Genomic DNA, 26,440 nt, shown 5'->3' on the forward strand with positions numbered 1-26,440 from the left:
TTTCAGTAACTCGGCGTCTAAAGAGCACTTGATTAGTGTACTTGACTTAGAGAAATATTAGTTGTAGAATTCCTGACAACACAAATTCTTCAACATTTCAGTTACTGTGGATATAGAACTGAAAATATTATCAGTGAGTGCTACAGTGGTGCTCCAGTCATGAGTGGAATAAAGGGTGAGGTACATGCTCTTCTGCCAAAAAAAGCTTGCTAGAAAAATTCCATACATACATTGTTACAACCACCAATTGCCCCTGACAGTAGTTCATGCAATTCAGGAAAAGCCATGTGCTGTCTAGTTCTCTTCATGGATTCTTTCACAGAAGCTACATTTTACAGCATTATGATACCCCAGTAACAAGGGCCATTGTTGAAAATAAAGATGACATTTTCTCTGATGCAGCATAAGACAAAAATGCATCCGTGAATATCTGTAGAGATGCATCAGGGCTTTTGAGTCAAACAAACAGGCCTAGCTTTTAGAACTGGGAAAGTTTCTGGCATGCAGCAAGTTTTAATCCTACGGACTTGTACTGTGGACATGTGTAAAGCTGATGAGTGTGTAAATACCTACAGGAATATAAGGGCTAGCATTTCCTGAGTTATATAAATTGTATGTTATTTCACTGGTAATTGGCATTTCTACAGCATCATGTGAGTTTCTTCTCTGTCCCGAATTCTCATTCTTTTTCTTTGTTCAATGATACAGAGCAGAAAGACCAATTTAGTCACTTTATCTCACAAGAAAGCAACAACTAACCCCTTAGATGTGGATAAATTTATTAAGGCATTTGCCAGGGGTACCAGAGGACTGATGCTGTCATATGATATAGACAGAGTTCCCTACTTTGAATGGTAAAAAACAAACATGTTAGCAAATGTAAATAATATGCATGAATTACATTTTAACTGTTCATTTTTATTGGATTCCATTTGTGAGGGAAATTAAAATTTAAAAGTGATATTTTGATTTAAGAAAATTGTTCTGAGAATGATTCTAGTCAAGAAGCTGATTAGAAAATAACTCTTTTTGTATAACTGATATGCAATTTTAATAGACAATCTTTCAATGCATTATTTCTAAAATTATTCTTAGAATTATTGTGTTCAGCATTCAAGAAACTGATTTTTAAAATTGTTCAGATTACTTATAGCCTAACTGTATTTTATGGAATAGATTTTTCTTACTAGACATTGGTTTGATTTTCATTGATTGAATAAAATTAATAAATTTAGTATCATCTATGGAATGTTATGACATATTCTTGATAACCTTGCATTACCTTCTAGGCTTTGACTGGTTTTATTAGGTACACAAAATCGACATTACTTGAGAAAAATAGCCCAACCCCGAATTTCAAATGCCCAGGGCAGTGCATTCTAGTATTGCCCTTGCTTCCCAGCCTCCTTGTAATGATGCAGCAGCGCTACCACTGCACATCTGGGCCATCTTTAATCAATAAAAATTATATGAAAATCAAAGTAAAACTTACGATGAACGCCCTTGCTCATCAAGTTTGGTGGGCTTTATAGTTCTGCGAGAAAGGACTGCTGAGACCTTGTTCACATCTCCTTTGTCTACTGCTTTAAGAAGTTTCTGATCATCCTTTCCCCACCTCTCTGCCTATTGGAGGAAAATTAACATGTTAAAGTATATTTTATTAACAAACAATATTATGCAAAGCATTTTACAGAAAGAAAGTGCTTATTTGGTATTTTTTCTGATATTCAGCTTAAATCTTCAGAACATGAAGAATATGGACACACCTGTCACTCCAGCAGTTTTGGAGCCCCAAACTCATGTATCTCTTTCATCAAGTTACTATGTTCTAAGCCTTCTTATAATAAGTAAAACTTAGTGAAGTGTGGCTAACTCCCACATCCTTTTAAATATCCATCTAAGAGTTGGCTGTGTATTCCATAGGTGTGACATTTCTAACTTCAGTTCACCTTTGAAATTCTGGGGAATTCAATAGTGGATAGTGATTCCTCATAACTGGAACATACAGTCCGGTTCATATTTTTCAAAATGGGGACCACTACCCCACTCTTCCAAACATTTAACATTATCAAACAATATTTAAGATTCAAGTTAATCAAGACACACATTCCACTACCATCATCTTGACCATTATGAAACTTCTCCTCCACCACCATTTACATAAGCCATAGAAATGGACCTCCTCGATATTTTGCTCAGTTTGACCAGGTGGCCAGCTTTAGGAAGAGTCATGGTTGTTCCAAACTTCTTCCATTTATGAATCGTGAAGGCAATGGTGCTCTTGGAAATCTTCAATGTTGCATGAATTTTTTGTAGCCTTTCCCACACCTCCACCTTGACACAATCCAGTCTCTAAACTCTGCAGGCAATTCTTTTGACCTGGCTCGATTTTGACTCTTTACACATTGTCACCTGTGGGACTTTATGAGTTTACATAATTTCCTAGTTATATGCAATAAAATGAATTGTCTAGTAGTGGCCTCCAAACAAGTTGTAGTAACATCTCAATGACAACCAATAAAATGGAATGCACCTGAACCAAATTTCATTTGTCACAGCAAAGGTTCATAATACTTGTATCAAGGTGATATTTCAATATTCATGAGGTGTCCTTTTCAGCATGGAAATAACCTTTAACCTTTTCTCTTTTGTAAACACACACTGCTCTACACTAACTATATTATATAAGTATGTGTATATTGTAGCCACCAGGAGACGCACCAGCTCCCCAAGCCCAGCACAGACAGATACCAGACACAAGTCTCTGTAACACATGATTTTTATTCTGATGTGGGAAACGTTTCCCAAGTTTCCCACCTGCACAACACAGTACAAATGCACAATAAACAACCCAATACAACACTTTGTTTCTTTCATTCTTTCCTTTTCTCTCTCCTTCCACCACCACTCCTCCTCCTCCGGCCAGCTTCATCCTTTTTCCTCCCAACTCTGGCTCCCTGAATGAAGGTAGGCAGCTCCTTTTATGTTGCAATTGGGAGTACTCCATGTGGCTTGTTAGCGAGGTCTGGAAGCATTCCCAGGTGCATTGGAAGCCCAACAAAGTAGGGCTTTGCAAGTTCCCCTGGTAACCCCCACAGAACTCAACAAGTCTGTGTTAAACTCCAACTCCCATGGAGCCATGTGGGAATCTGAAGCACTGCTACAACCCAGGGGGGCTGTCATTTAGCACTCCAGGGGAGGCAGTGCCCTGTACACATCAGCTCCCCCAGTCCTTCCTTTATGACAGCATCCCGAATGGGAAAGGGCCCCGGCTGTCTGTCATATACAGTATGTATGTATGTATGTATGTATGTATGTATGTATGTATGTATGTATATACACACACACACACACACACACATACATGTACACTGCATAATGATCCATCCTTTCACCATCATTTCTTTTGACTAATACATAGGACATACTCATACATACACCGACATGCACTCATATGGGTACAACTTAGAGTTAGAAATAAACCTCACAACCAACTCCCTGGGATGTCAGGAAAAAAATGGGAGTATCTGAGGAAATAACACATGCACGTTAGGAAGATGTGTAAAATCTACACATACAGTGCCCAAGCACTTATCTGAAGTTATGAGGCAGAATTGCTAGCCACCATGCTTGTTATATTTTATACAGTAATTGTTAAAACACAAAGCAGGGATTCTCACAAACCATTTAAATTGGCCTACCATGTGTGTGCCTAGTTGTCGTAACAACAGTAAGAAAAGGCGCTATATTGCACCCAACCCGACACAGATTCACACGGAGGCACGTATAAAGATAAATAAACTTTTATTTTTCTTCAGCTGGAGGACACATCTTACCCATAATCCCTCTAGCCACAACACAGTCCCAAGCACAGTACTTAAGCAAATCACCACCACACTATCTTCTTCCTCCACCACCACTCCTCCGCAAGCTTTGTCCTCCTCCTCCCGACTCTGGCCGCTGAGTGGTGGTCACTGACTCCCTTTATAGTCCACCTGGAAGTGCTCCAGCTGTTTGATCGCCGAGTTCCGGCTGCACTTCCAGGTGTGACGAATATGCCGCACCCATGCGGGCTCAGGAATCCCAGGTACAGCACCCCCTGGCGGTGCCTGCGGGACCCAACAGGGCTCTACCCAACTCCAAGTCCCATGGAGCCCTGCGGGAATCCGAGGCACCGTTCCAGCCCAGGAGGGCAGCCATCTAGCATCCAGGGGGAGGTATTGCACTATCCCGGGCTGCTCCCCCTGAATATAGTGTGCAGGGGCATCCCGGCTGTGTATGGACCCCGGCCGCCGGCCACACAACATAATGAGGAATAAAACTATTAGATATTTTGAACTTTTTTTTCATTTAATACTGTTGTCTAACTGAGAATAATTTTACATGCAGTAATGACACCAAAATAAATTCCATAGCATGTGACCAACGTGATAGAAATAGGCTCATATATTTTCAGTATATTCTCGAAGGCCACAGATAAGATCTTAATTTTAACAGTATCTATCCATCCATCCATCCATCCACATTCTGATCCAACTTACAGTGTTTTATTATAGAGTTGCAGAAAGCTGGACTGTATAGTGACAACATTAGCTGTCTGAAAGTGACCATCACAGGGTACACTCATGCACATACTTACTCTTGCAATAGCATATACTTTAAAGATTATATTATTGAAATTGTTAAAAATTTTAATTCAAATATGTATGAAACTGACACCAACCTTTTCTTAACAAATCTTTTTCTAAATGTGTTAGAAAAATGTGAGATTTGCAAAGCCATGCTCAATTAAGACATAAGAGAAGAAGCAATCTACTGGAAAAACAAGTAAACATATAATGTCTTTCATTGAATTGCCAAAGTAAGGATGTCATTTCTCTATTATAAAAGAAAATCTTGAGACGAGACAAGACTATTGCCAAGAGATTTTTTTCACGTTGGTAGAGGGGGTCCTTAACCATTTCCAGTTAACAGCCCATGGCCACGGTCCTCTCACGTCTCATTCATGTGAAGGGTTTTGTCAGACACAGTTCTTGTGCTCTCAGCTCTTACAAATTTTTACATTTTCCTCACTTCAAGTTCTCAATAAAAGAAGACTTATTATGTTCAAATCTTATTGAAGAATTTTATCCCGAAGGGTTATCAACAGAAGAAATGAGTACACAGGCAATCCTACCACAGAGAAACGATGAAGTCAAACACATTAACGTGAAACCTGTCGATTGGTTACAGGGCAAATTGGTTAAATGCATATCAATATACTATGCTGAAAAAGTTGGTGGTGATGGTGCGGTAGATGAAAACATCAACTTTCAATATCCCGTAGAATATCTACAACCATTAACACCATCCAGTCTTACGCTGGCTGAATTACTGTTGAAAGAAGGATGTATCGTAATGTTATTGTGTAATTTATGTATGAGTGACGGGCTATGCAATTGGACAAGATTAGTTGTACTGAAAATTGGTTGAACAATTCTAACATAAAATTTTAACAGGCAACAAAAAAGGTAATGTAGTACATATTCCGCAGATAACATTAGACAGTCAAAGGAGATCTTGATATGCCAATCGTATTAAAACGTTTACAGTTTCCCATTACAATAGCTTTTGCTATGACAATTAACAAATCACAGAGACAAACATTTGAAAAAGTCAGTTTATTTATTAGAGAGAAAGAAACGAAATTCACTCATGGGCAACATAATTTTCTTTCAATTTATTATGTTTTACTATTTTTTTTACTATGGTTAATTACTCGCTGTAATGTAAAATAGTTAGTTTTATTATGCATGTGTTAACAATTCCCATGAAAATAACAATCAGTTTAAATTGTACATCAGCTTCCCCATACACGAGTGGCAGAGCCGCAAAGTGGCTAGTGCATAGGGCCCGCCCAGGGGTTGGCAAGCGAAGTGAGTAGGGGGCAGAGCCCCCTAGTATAAATATATATTAAACATTCACACAATCTTGATGCTATTGCATATTAAAAATGCACTCAGTCTTAATGTCTTTTCATATCAAGTTTTTGATCATGTTTTTATTTATTTTGTTCTTTAATGATTATTCATGTTTCAGACTACTTTCCTTATTTCTTGATTAAGATTTGTCCTTTCACTTGCAAAGACAACCCAGCTTGGTTTGTAATAAAATCCTGTGTGTGTTTCTGTTCAGTAGCAGAAAGCCTTGGAATGACTGAACACTTAGCTAGTCTTTTTTAAGCAATTTTGTTTATAACACCCTTAAAGATGTGTATGTTAGATTAACTTGTGACTGTGTGAGTCTTTGCACAAGTGGGCCCTTTGATCAATTAGCGTCTAATCCAGTGTGTTTCTGCCTTGTAACTGATGCTGTCCAGGATAGACTCTGGCCTAGTGTAACTGTTAATTGGATAGGTGAGATACTGTTATGTTATTTTGTGTTACTGAAAGAAAATTCATGTTAATATTTGGCACAAATCTCTCTATTATATAAAAAAAATCCTGGGACGAGACGTGACTTTTTAGCCTGGGACGATTTGAGACTTTTAACTTCAAGTCCTGCGAGACGAGACTTTGTCAAGAGATTTAACCACTCCCAGGGCCGGAAATAAAAGACAAAGAGTAGATGACAAAGTAGAACATTGTAAAGAGGTTCAAAAACGTTGGCGCGATACACATGCAGAGCAGGTTAGAGATAATGAAAATACTAAAATTCGAAAGTCTCAAAAAAATGATAGTAAAGATCGTATGAGCACAAACAAACGGAAATGATTACTCTGAAATAACGGAACAGTGACAAATATATGGACATAGGTGATATGAGCGAAGTATGTAGATATTGTTCAGCTTTATAGTTTAAGTCGGAGACTTGCAGATTGTGTAATTTGTGTTGCCATCAGGGAAAAGAAGTGTTTCTTCCCAATGAAGAGGTGTATCCGCGATAAATAAAAGATTTGTTATTTGGTGAAAGTGAAATCCACAAACACTGCTGGCAAAATATACGCATCTACAATAATCTGTTCACGTTCGCATCATTCTGTGCTCAAAACGTAGATTTACACGATTCAGGACCATACGCTATGAGAATCCACATACATGAGCGGCAGAGATGTGAAGTGGCTGGCACATAGTGCAGACTGGGGGGTTGGCGAGCAAAGCGAGGAGTATGAAGATATTCAAACAGCTTTAATTAATACTGCGATATAGACATCTGAATGCCTCCTACCCTTCCACTACTGAAATGTGAAAAGTGAACACTGAGGAAAGAAAAGTACATAATGTTTAGTGTTTGTTTTGTGGATCAAGGTTTAGCCCAGTTTAAAAGTGTCAAGATAAAATTTGAGGGCTCAGTCAAGAGGGATTCAGATCTTGTGCAAGGTTTGGAAAAATCTCAAAGTAGTCTATCTCTTAGCTGGAATATGAATAATGTTACTCATTCATTCTTTTAAAAGTAAGGCATTTGTGAAGACCACAGACCTTCCTTGGCTGGCAGCCCCTTTCAAAGTTCATTTTACACACCAAGACACAATTTAGGGTTCAGCAGTATAATTTGCTGATTTTTGTAGCGCTCACACAAAATCTGCATCAGTGTCTGCATCTAGCTGCTCAATTAAAGATGTCCATTCTAAATAACTGTTATTAAAGCATACTGTAAACATAGTTTTAGAACCATGGAAGAAACAACAATAAATTAAAGCACTCCAGACATGACCTCAGCTTTACCTGCACAACACTGTCATTATCACACCAGGTGCAAATATGTAAATACACAGACACCAGTTTATAGGGTCACTTGTTCGTTTCATTAGATTAAGCATGAAGGGAAACTATATGACTGTGGATTTAAATCACGTAGCTTCTAGTTCAGTACTATGCTGTATAATGCTGAGTGATCTACTAAATCTGCTTGTTTTCCAGTCAGAACAAATAGAAATGTAAACATTGTTCTGTGGTTGTGTACATACAGGGTGTTATTGGGATATTGTTTATTGCAGAAGGTTATTGACTGAAATATAGTATATATGCTCAGGTTCCCAACAGGCGAGAATGGAAGAACCAAGTTGAGGAAATAAGTGGCCGCTCTGCACCTAGCCCTTCCTTTACATGCCAGTTTCCCATAGCCTGTCCCACCTTGTGTCAGTTCTGTTGCTTTGCCGAGCTTTTGTCTGTTTTTTTGTATTTTATACTGTGTCTTGCATTCTAATTCTTGCTCAAATCTATAGGTTATATTTTTGGATTCTGGCTGTATCTTTGTACCGTTGGATTTTGTTTTCGTTATTCACTGCCTGTTCGTGCATGACCTTCTGTGCTTTGTGACGACAGTTTTGAGATTATGGATCTAATAATAAATAAATAAAATCAGTTCCCCTTTAGTCATACCAGTTTCCATGTCGTATTTACACAGTAACTCGAATTTATGCTGCCCGATGTACTTTACAGGGAAATATGGTGTATTGCAGTCCTTCATCTCAGGCTTTAAGGTAGTGGCGTTGTGCTGAGAATTCTCTTGTGTCTGTGGAGACATCAGAGCAGTGGGCATCTCACAAAAAGCTGGTTGTCATTAATTGACTCCATCACCCTGAAATTGATTCGTGGGATGGAGTAATGTTTGTATTGATCAGGTGCCTTGGCACAAGACACAGAGATTCAGCATTTCTCTAATCTTAGATGTTTCATCCTTCTAGATTAATGATTGTTCATAATCACAGGGGTATCAGTGTGGTCAGGAATGTCAAGCCTAAATGGGATAGATTTCCTATATTTACATGAAAGCCAGTATAAACTATGAAGGAGGTGTAACTCTTGTAGTCACCTTTACTTTTTCTGAAAGGTTTGAGAGTGTTATGATGTGTTACTGTGGTAAAGAAACTAGAAAAATATTAAGCACATCAATACATGAAAATCTTTTTTTTTTTCTTTTTTCTTTCAAAAAAGCAATGGCCAAGATGTCTCACTACCAAAGTTTTTCCCCAGGAAGAATCTTGAATCCAAATCATCCCAAGTCCCTTTTAGACTCACAATGTACATGACCTAAAAATAGCTGAGGACGATCTTCTCTTCCAAAGGATAATTGAGTGTAATTTGTTTTGCCTACCGATGTTGTAGGCAGTACCTTTGAGCCTATAATGGCAGGTGGGCCAGGGCAGGTAGTAAAACACAGTATATTTTAAACTGCTGCTCTACCTCACATTACTTGTGCTGGCAGGAGTAACCTGATATTATAATTTTCTTAGTAAAACGACAGCTTGACAAGTTGTAGACTGGAGCTGCTCAACAGCCTAATTGTTGTCAGGTCATTTGTAACCAGAACAGAGGAAAAGTATTTTGTTACATTCAATTCAAATTATTCTTCCACAGGTCTCTTTTAAGAAGGATGGCTGAAGAGTAAAATAACATATTTACTGATGTTTAATAACAAAAAATAGAAAAAAATGCATTTTTGCATACATACAGTACATCCACAAATCAATCAGTCAGTCAGTCATTTTCTAACCTGCTTCGTCCTGAACAGGGTCATGCAGGGTTCTGGAACTTATCCCAGTTAGCACAGGGTGCGAAGCTGGAACAAACCCAGGGCACCAGTCCATCACAGGGTGAACACACACACACACACACACACACACACCAACCACATACTAGGGCTAATTTAGTATCGCCAGTCCACCTAACATACATGTCTTTGGACTGTGGGAGGAAACCGGAGCACTCAAAGGAAACCCATCAGAGAACATGCAAACTCCAAGCAGGGAGGACCTATGACATGAAACCTACTGCCAGGCAGCAGTGCTACCACTGCGCCACCATGCTGCCCTACAGCCACGTGTAAATATAAAATAGTCATATCAGTGTAGAACTCTACTCCTGAACAATACTGTATATAGACACATATAATGAAAAGAATATTTTGTAATGATTTAAAATAGAGATGTCCTGTTCAGTCATTTATTTTGGCTGTGTTTGTGGCTAATTACTGTATGCAAATTAGTGCTGATTCATTACATTTTCATCAATAATGCTCATTTAATTCTGTAATCAATAGACATCAAATAACTAAGTAAGCAGTAACTGTTTTAATGTGTTACCATTCTGGCTGTGCAATTACCCAATAAGACATTATAAGTCACATTTTGGCTCTAATGCTTTAGGTGGCAACAATACCCTGATAAATCCATAATAAAAGCCTAATAAATCAATCGATATTCCAAATATTTATTGAATATTCAGCATTAATTTGATGTAACAATGCTGGTTTTATATGCAGTCTATGTGTTTTTTACAAAGCAAGTTTTGTGAAGCTTGTGGTGATCTCCTCCTGAAGAGAATTTAACATACTGTATGATTTCCAAGTATGTGTAGCACATCGATGCAGTGGTTAGTACTGCTCCCTCATGGCTCCTGAATTTGAATCCTAAACTTAGGTGCTGTCTGTAGAATTTGTATTTAGGACTTGTATGTTCTTTTTTTTTGGCTGTCTGTGTTTTCCTCCAAGTACTCTGATTTTCCATTTCCATCCATCCATTTTCCAACCCGCTGAATCCGCACACAGGGTCACGGGGGTCTGCTGGAGCCAATCCCAGCCAACACAGGGCACAAGGCAGGAACCAATCCTGGGCAGGGTGCCAACCCACCGCAGGGTTTTCCATTTGCTACCCATATATTATACTCTATTACAGTGGTTCCCAAAATCAGTCCTGGGGACCCATTGTGTCTGCAGGTTTTTGTTCCAACCAACTTCTGTTTTTAATTGGACTCCTAGCCTAATTAAATGAGCTGTTATATGTTTTGGGTGCAATGTAGAAATTACAAAACTAAATTTGGTACATTTTTATTAAAATATACTAAGCAGTTAAGTGTCATTTTTAATATTATAAAAATGTTTTCATTCTGATTTCCTTTTGAGAAACTCCTGTTTTGCCATAGGAGTATGGTTGAGATCATTATCTTGTAGGATGAAGTGTCACCCAATGAGTTTGGAGGCATTTACTGGAACCTGAGCAGATAAGATGTTTCTATACACCTCACAATTCATTGTGCCACTGCCGTCAGTAGTTACATATGTATGCTAGTACCTGTGGCAGACATACATGCCCAAGCCATATCACGCCCAGCACAATGTTTAAAAGATGAGGTGGTATACTTTAGATATTGGATTGTTCCTTTTCATCTCCAGACTGCTCATGTCATCACTCTGATGCAGGTTCATCTTTGTCTTGTCTGTCTACAAGATCTTTTTCCAGAATTCTGGAATCCTTTTTAAGTACTTTTTCGCAAACTATAATCTGACCATCCTGTTTTTGTGGCTAACTAGTGGTCTGCATCTTGCAGTGTGGCCTATTTCTGTTCATGAAGTCTTCAGTTAATAGTAGTCTCTGATACATCCACTACTGCCTCCTGAAGACCCCCTGTCTCTGATCCATCAAACTGGTGTTTGGGGCTTTTTCTTTACCATAGTGAGGATTCTTCTGCCATCAGCAGAGGAGATCTTCCTTGGTATACCAGTCTCTTTGAGATTACTGATCTCACCAGTGGGTTCTTTCTTCTTAATGATATTCCAGACAGTTGATTTAGGTAATCCTAAGGTTTTGCTAATGTATCTGATGGTTTTATTTTTGTTTTCCAGCCTTATAATGGCTTCATTGACTTCCATTGGCGCAGAATTGAAATGACAGACTCTAGTAGAAGCAAGCCTAAGTATTTTATGCCATACTAATGAAGCAATCGCAAACACCTGTGTTGCCCATTGTCCCAAACATTGTGGTGCCTTGAAATGGGGGATCTTGTACAAAAAGTGTTGCAATTTCTACATGTTATGGCTGAGATGTTTGCACCGCACTCTTAAATGAAAGTGTACAATATGCTCTGAAGCAGAGAGGTAAATCAAGGAAAAATGTATTTTGTCCCAAACTTTATGAAGGTCACTGTATATGGCCATTTATCAATATATGTACGTACATAGAGGGCAGATATCAAAATCCTGCTCACCATTATTAAAATTTAGTGTTTTATTGTTGAAGACTGAAACCAAAACAAATAATTTCACGGATCTTTAAAACTTTAACAAGATCTTTGCCACCAACAATATTAGAGTGAAAAACACGGATAGGTTTTGTGAAGAAAAGAAAAACAAGGGGACATCAGGTAGGCAGAGTCATTTTCCAGAAGTTTAAAGTGTGTGGTTTGTCCTTTTAGGTCCAAATCTTCCCAGAAAACAATTACAATGGCACAGCCACAAACACTTACAAGACCACCAATAAAGAGTCCCCTAATGAAAAGAAGTTAATCCAAAGACCCCGGAGGTAAATGAAGCTCTGACCATAAGAGAGAGAAATACAGCTGGGAGTGTTCACACTGTGACTTATCATTTAATATCCTTGTGTTTGAAGGGAGGACTGGGCAGTTAACCCAATCTTTTTGTTCGTACTTTAAATGGTGTACAAGGAATACTGAAACATTACATCAGGCAAATTGACATTTTATTCCAGAAAGCCTTGTGTGAAATATATACTGTATGAGGTCATTTATTTTGCTCAGTCAGAGTTTTAGCTACACTTTGATCAGGATCTATCTATGTCCATTGCCAGCCAGTTTTAATTTTAAGTTTCTTTAGAAAAGGCTCCTTAAACATTAAACTGGTCTTCATCTATACGCCGTTCTGAAGTGGTGGAGCAATTTACTAGGGAATTCACGGTAATCTACCATAAAAAAGCAGGTCAAGAGCAACACTACAGAAATCTGGAAATGAAACAATTTCTGTGCGAGCATTTAGTCATGAAGGATAGATTACTTTTTTCATTCTAGGCTACATGTTTTCTTCTGAGTAAAGCCAAACCTAAAATAAATACAAAAAAATTCAGAATAAATGTTAAGTGTATATCCAGATGGTTAGCTGGGAAAACAAATACATCATTGAGTGTAAACTAAATTAACTACAGTGGGTTACACTTTTTAACAAGAGAAACACTAATTACCATGACGTGAGGCCTATTTTTTTTACACTCTCTTGGCACATATTTGTGTGACTACTGCTATAAATTAAGCAGATTGCTTTTATCAAGCTTTCATCCGTTTTCTGGAACCATTTTGGACGAGAAACTAATGTATTGCAGAGTACATCCATGCTCACTCATCACAAGTTAATTCAGAGTGGTCACTGAACTCCTTACTTGTATTTCTGTTGGATATGGGAAAAATGTACCTAGAGGAAAAAACACAAAGGCTGGAAGAAAACATGCAGAGGCTGCAAAAAGAGTAACATGTCCAAGATTTCATTTAAACTGAGCACTCTGGTGCTATGAGGCAGCAGTGCTGACTGTTACACTGTTTTGAATCACTCAGCCAATAAATATGTATTTTATATAGCATTTTCAGAATGAAAAGTAACAGTTATTTCTCTACACAAGGAAAGACTTGTTCGAGACTTTACACAACAGATTTGTAAAGAAGCCCTTGGAAGATGGCAAACAGTATTCCCTAACATTTAGTCATAATCTCCTCTAATTTACATTATCATCACAAGTGGTCCACAGAGGATTCCAGATCCCTTGCACTTCATACCATCCTGGCACATGTGAATAATAAAAAATGCTGTGCCAGAGTCCTTCTTATAGATTAGAGCTCAGCAGTTAAAAGGTGACCACCAAACTCCTCAGCTTAGGACTTAATGCCATTCTCCGCAACTGGATTTGGACTTCCCAACTAACAGACCACAGCATGTGCATAGTGCATAGCATCACATCCTCCAGCTGACACTCAGTACAGGCACTGCACAGTGTAGTGTGCTGAGCCTCCTTCTGTGCCCCTTATTCACCTCTGACACACAGTTTTAACTCCATCAATAAACTTACTGATGATCCCATCATCACAGGCCTGATCACTTAACAATGATGAGAAGGCATTCAAAAAAGTGGGCTACCTGCTGACTACCTGCTTTATATCCGACATGATGCTGTTAAAAGGGTGAGCAGCTTTACATTTTTTGGAGTGACTATCACTAATGAACTAATGTGGGCACAACACTCATTTCTTTTTTAAAAGGCTCGCCATCAGCTTTTCTTGCTTAGATGTCTAAATATAGCTCACATTTCTTCATCTGTTTTTATGAACTTCTATAGATGCACGGTGCATTTCATACTCACTGGCTGTATCACATCCTCGTATGGCACCTGCTCTAAAGGGGGTGGTGAAGGCGGCACAGAAAATTACCAGCTCTCAGCTGCCTTCTTTTTAGAACACGTACAAAACTCACCGCCTAAGAAAGGCAAATAGTATTATTAAAAACTTCAATCATACTTCACAAATGTGCATATTGCTTGTCAGTCTCTGATAAAATGGCTATGATTACCACACCTTGGTTATGGTTATGAAGAAAATTAATGTCCACATCCTTTGACCTAACTGAGGGCTAATTGAGAAAGAGAAGTCTGATAATGTGAAATTGATAAAGACAGCTGTTTCCTTGAATTCCTGAGTATTTTACCTCAACAGCAATGAAAGCATCTCCAACCATCCATTATCCAACCCGCTAAATCCTAACTACAGGGTCACGGGGGTCTGCTGGAGCCAATCCCAGCCAACACAGGGCGCAAGGCAGGAAACAAACCCTACGCAGGGCGCCAGCCCACCACAGAATGAAAGCATGTGGCATAGTTAAATAGATTCACTCTAAGTAGTCAGTATTTGCTGATTCCTTCCTATCTATATTACTAAACGACAGTTTAATTTATACACGGCGGACGCACCGAAGCGCATGCGCACTGCGCCGCAGCGCCCCAGAGTCAAACCCAGCGGCTTCCCAGAGTCAGTAGGTGGCGCCCAAACAACACAACCTGTAAACTAAACTTGCTCTAATCCACTGTGCCAGCAGAGGCAAAGGAGTCACGGCTCCAAATGGAAAGAGCTCAGCGATTTGTAATACAAAACCGAGCCTGTAGTTCCCACAGTCAGTGCGTGGCACCCAAACACCACGACCTGTAAACTACACCTGCTCTAATCCACTGTGCCAGTAGTCAGTGTGTGGAAGTTGGAGTATGCTTCCTAACAGTAAACGACTTCTACCTAACGACACAGCCACAGAACAACAAAGACGAGACTGCATGGATAAAAACAATACACGGAGGCGAGGAGTCATGGCTCCAAATGGAAGGAGCTCAACGATTAGTAATACAAACACGTGCCCGTATGGCTACGACCTGTTAACGAGCCCGTATGGATAAAAACAATGAACGAAGGCGCCCACACAAAGAGACCGCTTTAGTATAAATATGTTTATTTAATTAAATGAAAACTTTACCATGGCTACGACCTGTAAACTAAACCTGAGGTAAAGCGTGCACGCCAGGTTGTACAGCCGCCCGAACGTGACCGTCCACACCACCACACCGGATCCGCCGCCATGGTCACTTCGGCACGCAAATCCGCCGCCATCAGCAAACGACTTCTCGCTGACGACATAGAAACACAAAAAAGAGACTGCATGGATAAAAACAATAAATGAAGGCGCCTACAACGTGCTTCTGCAACACCAGAACCAGATGAGTCACAGCTCCAAAAAGAAGCCGCTTTAGTACAAATATGTTTATTTAATTAAATGAACTTTCCCAGGACGCACCCACCCTCCATGATATTTCATCCCTCCAAGTATCGGAGGGAACAGAAAGTGATTGCCATTCTTGGATTTGTGATTCTTTCGAGAATCGCGGGCTTGCTGGTATATTTAGAAAGTATAAATATTAATATTTGTTTAATTTTTAAAATATTAATATTTTTATATATTTATATTTATTCCTATATATTTAATAATATATTATTTAGGAGGAGGTCTGACTGGATATACTGCAGTTGCACTAGACGTACATTCCTCTTCTTTTGAATCACACCACTTACAGATCATGTCCACCTCTCCTTGCCTTTGCTGTTCCTCCAGTCGTGTGGCTGGCTTCATTTCTGCCAGGTTTGGAATAGCACAGTGATGTACACTGCTAAACACATCCAGCTGCATTTGGACTCCATGAGTAGGCAGACCCCAAAACTAGCTGTGCAACTGTCTCATGTAAACATACGTGTCCGAAACCTCAGCGCTGAATGACTAATGAATAATGCATGTAGAGATTTATTTTTTGATGATGTTATGAAATGTATCTTTAATACTATTATGTTTTATGTTTTTCCTTACTTCACCATGGATAAAAGCAAATACAAATTCAAATGCTTATGACATATATCAAATAAATTAACTAAATAATTTCAAAATAAGCACAAACTAATGACTTGTTGGCTCAGAATGGAGCTTCATGTGATTACCATTAGCCTCACAAAAATCCCTGTAGTTTGGCAAGACATAAAGTTATGTGCCATAGTATTAGGATTATATAAGTGCCAAATTATGTTCTGCTACCACAGCTATGCTGCCACATTCACATTTGTCTCCAGTGAATGTAAAGCAGACTGTTGGTTTCCTCTCAGAATGTCCAACACATCCTCTTCCATGCCATGATTAGTCAGGGAATGGTGGTAATGTCAAATATTCATTCTCAAGAGACAACATTCATGTTCAGTTTTTCTTTGCCCTGTCAGGAAATGACACGAGGTAGAAGTCTCGCCTCTAGAAGTTGTCATTTAATGGTCCAAACTGTTCCCTGCCAATTCATAAAGAGTTGTACTGCTCTGTACACAGTGGACATCGATGTAGGCAGCATAACCTTTTTAGACAAACAATTTAACAGTTCTTGTAGTGGTGATGTTCTACTGAGCCTTCCAAATCCTTTAGGTCAGGCCTTAATTCAACTGTTGTCACCAGCATTACCCTGTTGTGACATTGGTATGGCCAACTTATACTGTCATTAATCTAACCAGCTATCAAGTCATATGAACACAATTCAATGCCAATCGGCAGTACACATTTCCCAAAATCACTATAATCCTTGCCACCTTATCACTTTTTTCTGGCTTCTTACTGCTGTTCATTAGGAGTCTATACCTCATTGTTTGCGTACTTATTTACCCCAATCTCTAAAGTTGATTTTTGTTCAAACTACCTCCCAGCCTGTTTTGACACAGAGTCTGTCTGCCCTGGGGTGAACAGAAGTTAAAATGAATGATTGACAAATCCAAATATTTACATTCACACCTAACAGTATTTTGCATTGAAAGTGTAGAGTGTTGAGTTAAAAATTATTTTTATCTCTTCTCTAGGACAGCATAAATAATGTTTTTGAGTGATGGAAAAGGAATAATGAAGGAAAGTTCATTCTGAGCAGATTTTCATTTCTACATGCCTGCTCCTCCTGTTCCTATTGTTATACTCAAATGTACAGTAGAATATTTAAGAGAAGTTCTACTAAAGTGCATAATAAAGATTTTGCCCTCAGCCTGTAAAGCTCTAGTTACTTTCTAGGCCTTGGTCATTTAATTTTTTGACAGCTGTGACATACAGATAGGCTCTCATTGAGTGCACTTCCGGCATATGCCAAAGGACCAGAATATAAAAGGCTTTCATTATTGTAGGTGCGGTTAACTAAACTCATTGTCTGTGTTCATCTTAGAACAGGTGTGGTGGAAACGAAACAAAGCATTTCTCTTTTAATCTGAGAGATATGTTTATAATTAGGGTTGGTGCTATTTATAGCTCCCTAATTGGGAGAGTAATTGGTTTTTTCAGTGAGATTGTAAAATGCAGAGAGTCATCTCCAAACCATTATCACTGTGTAAAATATCCTGTTCGTTCTATCTATCTATCTATCTATCTATCTATCTATCTATCTATCTATCTATCTATCTATCTATCTATCTATCTATCTATCTATCTATCTATCTATCTATCTATCTATCTATCTATCTATCTATCTGCCTGCCTGCCTGTCCGTCTGTCCGTCCAGTAAAACATTCTGAACCTGTTAAAAGTGCTGAATAAATTTAACTCAAGTCTCCAAAAAACAACACTGGGAATCTATACCTGTTTATCAGTCAGCCAACTTTTTTTGACTCTGGACCACAGAAGGTATCTTAAAGGTAGGCCAAATCATCACAGGACACAGAAACATAGCTTCCACACACTTACCCAGAGAAGTTTCTTTGAAGAAGGTAAGGTAAGTAAAGGCTGCTAAAAATAGGAAGAACATATCTTCTGTAATTAGAGAAAAAAATGACTGCACTGGTTTATTAAAGAATAAAGTATGCCAAATTCACATCATTTTACAAGTTTTGTTCCTACATATTTTGAAGTGGCCCTTTTATCTGAATATATTACTTAATTAAGCTTGCATATGTTGACCTTCACCCCTACTAGGCTACTGCAGAGCAGATATACCACTTTATTCATACATCTATCTACTATCAAATCTGCTAAATCTGTTTCAGGTTTGTGGGGACTGGGGACTATCCCCGGAGCTGGGTGCAAGACTGGAATCGGAAGTTAAAAGCCACTCCATTTTTAACTTTTTGCCCTGAAGATGGCCGTTATATTAACATGCTAAGCAAACCAGAACATATATCCCTATCTTCAGCAACAGCCTTCAACTCCTCCTAAGAAATGTTCACATGCTACCAGGCCAGTTGAGATTTAGCATTCCTTGTTTCATTTAGCTTTGCCCATTCAATCACTAGTTTAGTCAAAATATTAAATATTGAACTTTGCCAAGTACTCAGTCACAAGGAAATTGTCAAAGCACACAAGTATAATTCAAAGAAAAAATTTCCGGTAATCATCCAGTACACGATTCAGTACGGAAAATAAACTTGGAAGTGCCCTAACAAGTAAAGATGAAGTTGTTATAGTACCTTTTGAAGTCGGTGGAATGCATGAGAATCAGCAGCAATAAAAATGATACAGCAAATTGATTTCAAAGAATAAAGTTACAGGTTTACCAAACAATAATGTGATTTGAATGTGATTGCTAATGAAATTTTAGAAAACAGACCAAGGAAATAACATGAGAATGAGACACATAGAGGAATTAGTGTTCACCAATAGCTGCATAACAATAAATATTTGGATTTATGAGAAGGCCGGCATCAGAAAGTGTTAGGTGTCTGGCAGAATGCCTATGATGTTGCAATTGCTGGAATTAACAATAATTATGAGTATAAATTCTCTTACACAGCATGCTACAAAGCCTATTAGCTTCTCAATTTCATCAGAACCCAGATGGAGCACAAATCGTGTCCAAATATTATTGTGAGAATGATAACCAGGACCGCAAGATGGTCAAAAAGACAGAGATATAGTCAAAACAAAGCAAGGTATCAAAACCGTGAGATCAAAAAAATGGAAATGGTACATAATAAGCAAGATAAGAATCAGGAGTTAAGGGCAAAATGAAGTTGCAACTAGAAGCACAAATCTATCATTAAGGTCTACGCTAAACTGAAGCTAACTATCACTAAAGACAGGTGTTTTCCTTGAGAGATAACACATACTGTGGTCTTCACATATAATACCATTTCACCCGTGACATCATCAGCAAGATGGTTGGGGACATATGACATCTCCAACTTTGTGTAAGTAAAAAGAACAAGATGTGAGCAAAAAATCAAAATCAAAAATAAACCACAGACATGGAATCCTTGGCTGAAACATCCGTAAAATACACAAATATTTTCGTCTAACAGCCATGACTGTGAACAGAGACAATTCCATCGTTGTTTGCCCATTTCTCTCACAAGGTGTATCTTTAAAGCTTCAGACCCGTATTATCTGATTTTATCTAATACTTTTCTATGCTTAAAAATGTCCATTCATTTACCATGTGATCAAGTTCACATTATCCCATAGGTGAAAAACTGTTGTAAAATTTGAATTAGAAGCGTTAGTAGTTTATTTTTACATATGTTTTATTTCTCCTCCTTGCTGTTCTAAATATTCTTCATACAGTACTAGGGCTGACACATGGGGGTGAGGCAACAAGGCAATTGCCTCAGGGAGCACTTTGTTAAGTTAGCATTTTCATAAGACATTATTTAACATTCCAAAATAATAATACAAAAAACGAGAGAAAAGTATGAACCTTAAGACATACATATATGTACATCCAGTGACTCATTCATATACAACTTTTCAGAATTATGTGAAATACTTTCATTTGAAAAGTTTCAAATTTCACAAAACACTGGCTGCATATTTCAGAGATATACAGTATGTCAGTGGATGATTGTTTTCCTGATTTTCACATATTGTATTGTGTATATATTGATCACATAATTTTGTAAAATGTGTTTAATTTCTGGAACATTATGTAGGTGTCTGTCACATGTACAGTGTCTATGAAATGCCCTTTATGTGTCCACCACACGTGCTTAGTTAAGAAAGACAGGCATCTTTTAGTATGAAGGACATCTTGACAGTATTGTATTGTGAAGCTTGTATCACAATATGTACAGTATGTGGATTAAACGTATCACCTCATACCTGTTAATAAGGGTAGGTAGCGGGGTGGGGCGTTGGTGGCAAAAATGTGGCTTGCCTCAGGCAGTACTGGTTAATCCGCCAGCTCTGCTTCATACCTTTTCTTTTACCGTACTCTTGATGCTGAAATACTGAAAGATGTTTTTTAGATTTTTTTATTTTTATTCAACCAAGTGGTTGCCTTTTGATATTTTAAATTTCCATTTTAGCAAATCCTCTCTTATGCTGATAAGCACTAGTTTTAGCAAAGTCATTTCTCACATAACCATTTAAAGCTCAATTTTCTTCAGTCCCAGATTGTGGTTCTTTGTGTGGTGGACGCGCCAACGTGCTGTCAGTGCATGCTCCCAGCCTCCATCTCTCTTTCTTCAGGAAAATAATTTTTTGTATCCTTTTTCATTTAGTAAAGGAATATAATTGGTTTTTGCTTCCTGATTTTTGTTAAAATGCAAATTGACTTTATACCATACGAACATGTTTTCTGCAAGATTTGAATTATACCGTTGCTTTTGTTTTCTTTTCTATTGTTTACTAAACCTTTTAGCCTGCACTGCATCTTAATACCTTGCTATTTTTGTGTTTGATATTATTTCTGTTCAGGTCTGTATTTGGTTTGTACAGTCCTATAAGCCAGCCTCATATCCACCTTGATAAAACTGTCTGTGTGTCTGTTCAGTTGCTATGTCTCTGTCATTCTAAAAGATGGCACATGACAAACATTTGAAGTAATAAAGTGCATTGCATTTGTTATTTTAATAGATGGCACATCACAAATATTAACAGTGCTTTTACAAATCCCATACCAAATGGCATATAACAGATACTGTATATTTGAAAAGCCAACCTACATCTTTTCTACATTTAACCAGCATTATTAAAAGGAATTTATGTTTCAAAACAAGAGAAAGTGGCTAATGTTTTTTGTTAAATTTAACAATTTGCTTCTGATTACTTTTTTGTTTGAATAAAAATCTACAGCCTTTCCAACAATCTAGGATCAAGGTCTGGAGAGACAAAGTGCCTCTTACTTTCCATATGAGGCTTTATGCAAAGACACAATAGAATTGCATAGTACTGTATAATAACCACTCTTTCTTTACAATAGTACTCTATGTGTAAAATACTGTATATCTATCTATACCACTTGCCCTGACAGCAATATTGTGCAGTCAAATTTCCAGCATTTGGATAAATCATAGAGACGATAACAGCCAGAGTGTAATGGATAAACTTCACCCAGACAGTCCTTCTTCATGATCATGGCACCTATACTGCCAACTAAGAGACTACATTAAAGCTACTGGTAACACTTCTGAAGAGAGGCTTTAAACATTTACTATTGTGTATCTATCAGTTATTTGTACATAACACAAGAGAAGTCTTTGTTAAGATTTTGCTACATAGCAGAAAGTGCCTAAAAGACATTGTGTTGGTATCACGTTTTGGAGTTTTGAAAATGTTATTAAAACTAAATGATCCATTTGACGAGGTGTTGTTACATAACAATAACTATTAGGTGTACCGAGGTAGGCCCCAGTCTTAAGTGTTACAAAGCTTTCCTTACCGATCACATATAATGAAAATGACTTGAACAGCAACTCACAGTATATCTTCCTTTACAACTTTGTACCCAGGCCATGATAACTAAAGCAAAGTGAGATGTCAAAGATGCCCACTGTGCCACTTTCTTACTACTTTATCTGGGTGTTTCCAGGTCAAAAGCTATTTACTGTTTGCTGTACAGTTGTTGCCTTGGGCTCCACGTCACTTCCAGTAATAGAGGCTGCAGAATATCTAAAGCTTGCTCATAATGACCACTTTTTAGTGTACAAGACAGGCAGTTGGGAATTATAGCACAAGTATTTCTTGCTCAATACCCTCAAGGGTTTAGGCTTACTGTGGACATCTTATTCTCGAAAATATCAATTCTCATGCTGCAGTATGGTCGTGGTCTCACTTTTGAAAAAGATAGCCTACAGAAATAGGTGTTTATTTCATCTGGGTAGCAATATGAAAAATAAATAATGATAAAATGTGTGCATATAATCTATATCAAAGCACTATTACTATTATTGCTTGACATCCTTCAGCTCTACATGGAAAAACGTTTTTTCAAATAATATAACATAAATAACAGTAGTACTGTATCTTATATGAAATAAATAATGTTTAGCATACTATAAATTGTCAATAATTTATTTTCTTTTGCATGTATTACACTTGCATGCCAAAAACCAGACTATTGTAGAATAGTCTGCAGGTCCATGCAACTTGATACAAGAAGGACATGATCAGAAAATGAATGAACCGATAGATGGATATTATATAGATTATAATTAGATTTTTTAAGCAAACATTTCACTTATCAGTCAATCATTTTGAATCCACACAAACAAATCACAATGACTAACACACTAAGGTACTTCTCAAGCAAAGTAAGAGTAAGCAGATGTACAGTCGTACAGTTCACATCCCAGTAGATTATGTGAGCTTCCTTCTGCCTTACCAGGGCTGAACAGTGAGATTTAGAAGTTCACACAAAACATTAACCGCCAGCAACCCTGCCATTCGTTCTATTGCATCTGTTAGCATTTGTATGCTTGTTTCTTTCAGAAAAACGACATGAGGGCTAACCAAAATGGGACACAATTTGGAATTTCCATGTACTGTAGAAAGCAGCCATAAGATCTGTTAGCAGAATTAAGAAGCTTTAGTTTTGTTTTGTTTTTTTAATATCTCTAACCAGATTTTAAAACTTGCAGAATGACTGAACTTCCTAATGTTTGTGATGAAGATCATTTATTTTTTTTAGTATAATACTTGGTAAACACTTACGCCCAGAGGAGATGTCGAGCAAGAAAAAAATTTCTTCATGGCTCTTCTCTTCTAATGCAAATGTCCAGTTTGCTGATATGAGAAGGGATCACTGGATTGGAATGTCTGTCTAAAATCGGTGTCCACTCCCGCCGTTAACAGCTAAAGCAGTGCCTTCTAGATCTGCTGGTCAGCAGTGATCCTGTGAGCGGCATTTTCTTCCTGGCAGTCTGTTTGAGGTGTCTGAACTTTGAAAACATGCTTGTGTGAGTGTGTGTGGAGGTATGGGCGTGACATTTTGTATTACCTAAACTGTATAACCCTTCAGGGGAGTTTCTTGTTTTTCTGGGCTCTTTTGTGAATGTCTTTCCGTCTCTCTCTTACACACGCACACACACACACACACACACATAGCTGGCATAAGGTCTGCACAAGCTTCAACATGTACTTCTGCTAAAAAAAGTACTGAGCACCTGCAGATTTTAGGCTGAGCAATTTCTTTAATGTATGCTTTTTCAAATGGGGCTTGGCTCTAATTTCACACTGTATTTCAAGATTAGTGAGGAGAGTTAGATTGGCAGCAAAAAAATACATAAATGATACGTAATAAAAAATGTTATATAGCAGAAAGGTACAGACATAAAATGAGAGATGCTATATAGAATAAAGTTATAGACAGATCAAGCAAGAAAACCTGCAAAGTATAAGAAAATCAGTTGATCACAGAAGCATTACTTAACTGGGGCAGGCCACTGCGACGCCCTGACAATACTAAAAGCACAAGAACAATTTTGACAAGATCAGGCCATTCAGCCCAATGTAATTCATTACTCCATCTATCATTTACAAAATATCATCCAGTCAAATTTTGTATAAAAATATAACCTCTGGTAGGAGTGAGATAGTACAGAGAAATACTGGGAAAATGGATGGGTTTCCAAAGAGTGATAGTTCATAAGCTTATACAGATTGTGTGGAAAGTGACTACTCCATGGGCACAGAAAAAATAACAGGGCAATAGGACATACTTGATAGTGTAACAGGTTAGAAGTTGCCCCAGTCTGGCAGAGGGCAACAAAGAGGTCCTTCACAGTTTAAGCAACTAAAGTTAATCCCTCTCTGTATTTTTATTTTAAATAGACTACATCCTTTTGGATGACTTTGTTTTAGGATTGGGAAGTCCTCTTCTTTGTGATAGATAGATAGATAGATAGATAGATAGATAGATAGATAGATAGATAGATAGATAGATAGATAGATAGATAGATAGATAGATAGATAGATAGATAGATAGATAGATAGATAGATAGATAGATAGATAGATAGATAGATAGATAGATAGATAATATAGTGCATTCACAAAGTATTTGGACCCCTTAACATGAAGGTATGTTTTTAGTTTAGGCTATCTTCAGAAAAACCGACAATTGTCCAAAAATATAACACCTCCTTCTACAACATGAATCACTCAAAGGCTGAAACATTCAAGGCTAACCTGTAAAGAAAAGCATTTTGTTGTGTGAGAAAGTCGAAGCATACCCCCTTTTTCCAGCTCAGTATTTTTCTCTTCTAAACAAAGGGATGTTTTATTGGGAAGTCCAGTCCTCAGAAGGCTCCCAGAGTGTACTGAGGCAGCAATGGAGTAGCAAGTACAAACTCAGAAAACCTCCACTGCCCAAATCCAAAATTTGTAAAGCATCAGTGCAAGCATTCAAAAACTGTCAAACAATGTGTAACACCCCAACTTGTTGTACCTTTAAGAACCCAGTAAAACTGTAGTGAAATATATTTTTAAAAGTAATGAAGAATAAAATCAAAAATAGTTGACATTGATTTGTCTTGTGCTGGACATAAAGAATGGCTGGGGTTGATTAAAGCTTCTGGGCCAGGACTTCATGGTTGAAAGAGTGCAACTGCACCTCAGCCAATATGTAACAGATGTTTACAGGTGATGATAAGAAAAAATGAACAGATTAGCTTGCTGGCAAATGATCAAGAGATGAGACAATAATCTTATGATCTATAACTGTTGTAATCACTATAAAAGAAACCTTTAGTTTCCCAAAAATAAACTGCAATGATCCCCTCCTCCAAATATATGTTTTTACACCATCACATGATGTAAATGATAATATTCATAATCCTTTACATTTATAACACACTTTTCTCACTACTCAAGACCCAAGACGTGAACCTGTTATCTCCTTACTGTGAGGCAGCAGCGCTATCCCTGCACCACCTGCAGGAGTTCCAACACACTTGCACCCGGACACACTTACTGTACATGCACACACCATCTTTGTAGTGTTCATGTGATCTTTTCAGTATTTTCAGCAGGGGGGAGAGGTGGATGGCTATCATTACACAAAAGTCTTCATATACCAAAACACCTCATCTTAAGAGTGTCTCGTTGGAATAATTTGTGGATAGTGTGGGTATTTTTTTCTTCAACCAACACACACAAAGATGGCAGTCATAACTTTTCACTACATCAGCAAAATTGACACAACATCAACTCTTCATAATATTTCTCTTAGTATCTTGTTTAAGTGGCTAAAAGGAGAGAAGGCCAGGTAGCCCTGGGCAGTTGGATTTTGTGCATTCATCAAGTGTTGAACAATTTGCATTTCATGTCATAACTCTTATTCATTGTACACAATTAACAGACATGGGTAGTAAACTCAATTGTATTGAACATCAGGGCGAATAAGAATGAGGGGGAAAAAATAAAGTGGCACAGTATGGGTTTAGGTCCTAGCCTAAAGCCTTTAGGAGGCATCAGCTTCACAAGTATAAATGAAGTTGTTTCATACCACTTGTAATATAAAAGGCAAGACAAATATAAAAAGTTGGGGCATCAATGGTGAACCTCATATAATTGGTGGAAAAAATGGCAAAGTCAATTGCAACAAAAATATCAAAATTGTCAGCGGGTGCTGCAGTGTTGCATCTTCTTCAGACAGTCGGGTGCAGGTGGTGACTTCCTATTTATATCGGCCTGTTCTTCCTGCTGTGGATCTGCAGGTCTGAAGGTGAAGAGCAAAAAGAGGCATTAGAAGACAGCGACAGCCCTTTACTTGAAGTGAAATCACACAATAATAAGCCCTGAAGTTGTTTCTCATTCGTACATGTGTGACACACTGTATGCTGTAATATTGTGTATGGATGTTATGATAAAAAAACCACTTGACTATATTTCAGTTTTCGTATGGTCAGTTATTGTATTGGGACATCGAAGATCTATTCT

General features: G+C 37.9%; 1 protein-coding gene across 1 annotated transcript in view; it reads right to left on the reverse strand.

Moving 5' to 3' along the window:
* LOC114646089 (ankyrin repeat domain-containing protein 35-like) overlaps positions 1-23,479 on the reverse strand; it is a 93,221-nt gene extending 69,742 nt beyond the window's left edge. Inside the window, exons 1-2 of the mRNA XM_051922494.1 lie at positions 23,215-23,479; positions 1,493-1,623 (exon numbers count right to left, since the gene is read on the reverse strand). Of these exons, the coding sequence (XP_051778454.1) occupies positions 1,493-1,623; positions 23,215-23,253 (170 nt within the window). The 5' untranslated portion in view covers positions 23,254-23,479. The remainder of the gene's footprint in view (positions 1-1,492; positions 1,624-23,214) is intronic.
* Positions 23,480-26,440: the final 2,961 nt, after the last annotated feature.

Source organism: Erpetoichthys calabaricus, chromosome 2 (assembly GCF_900747795.2).
Source record: "Erpetoichthys calabaricus chromosome 2, fErpCal1.3, whole genome shotgun sequence".
In the NCBI taxonomy this organism is placed as follows: domain Eukaryota; kingdom Metazoa; phylum Chordata; class Cladistia; order Polypteriformes; family Polypteridae; genus Erpetoichthys; species Erpetoichthys calabaricus.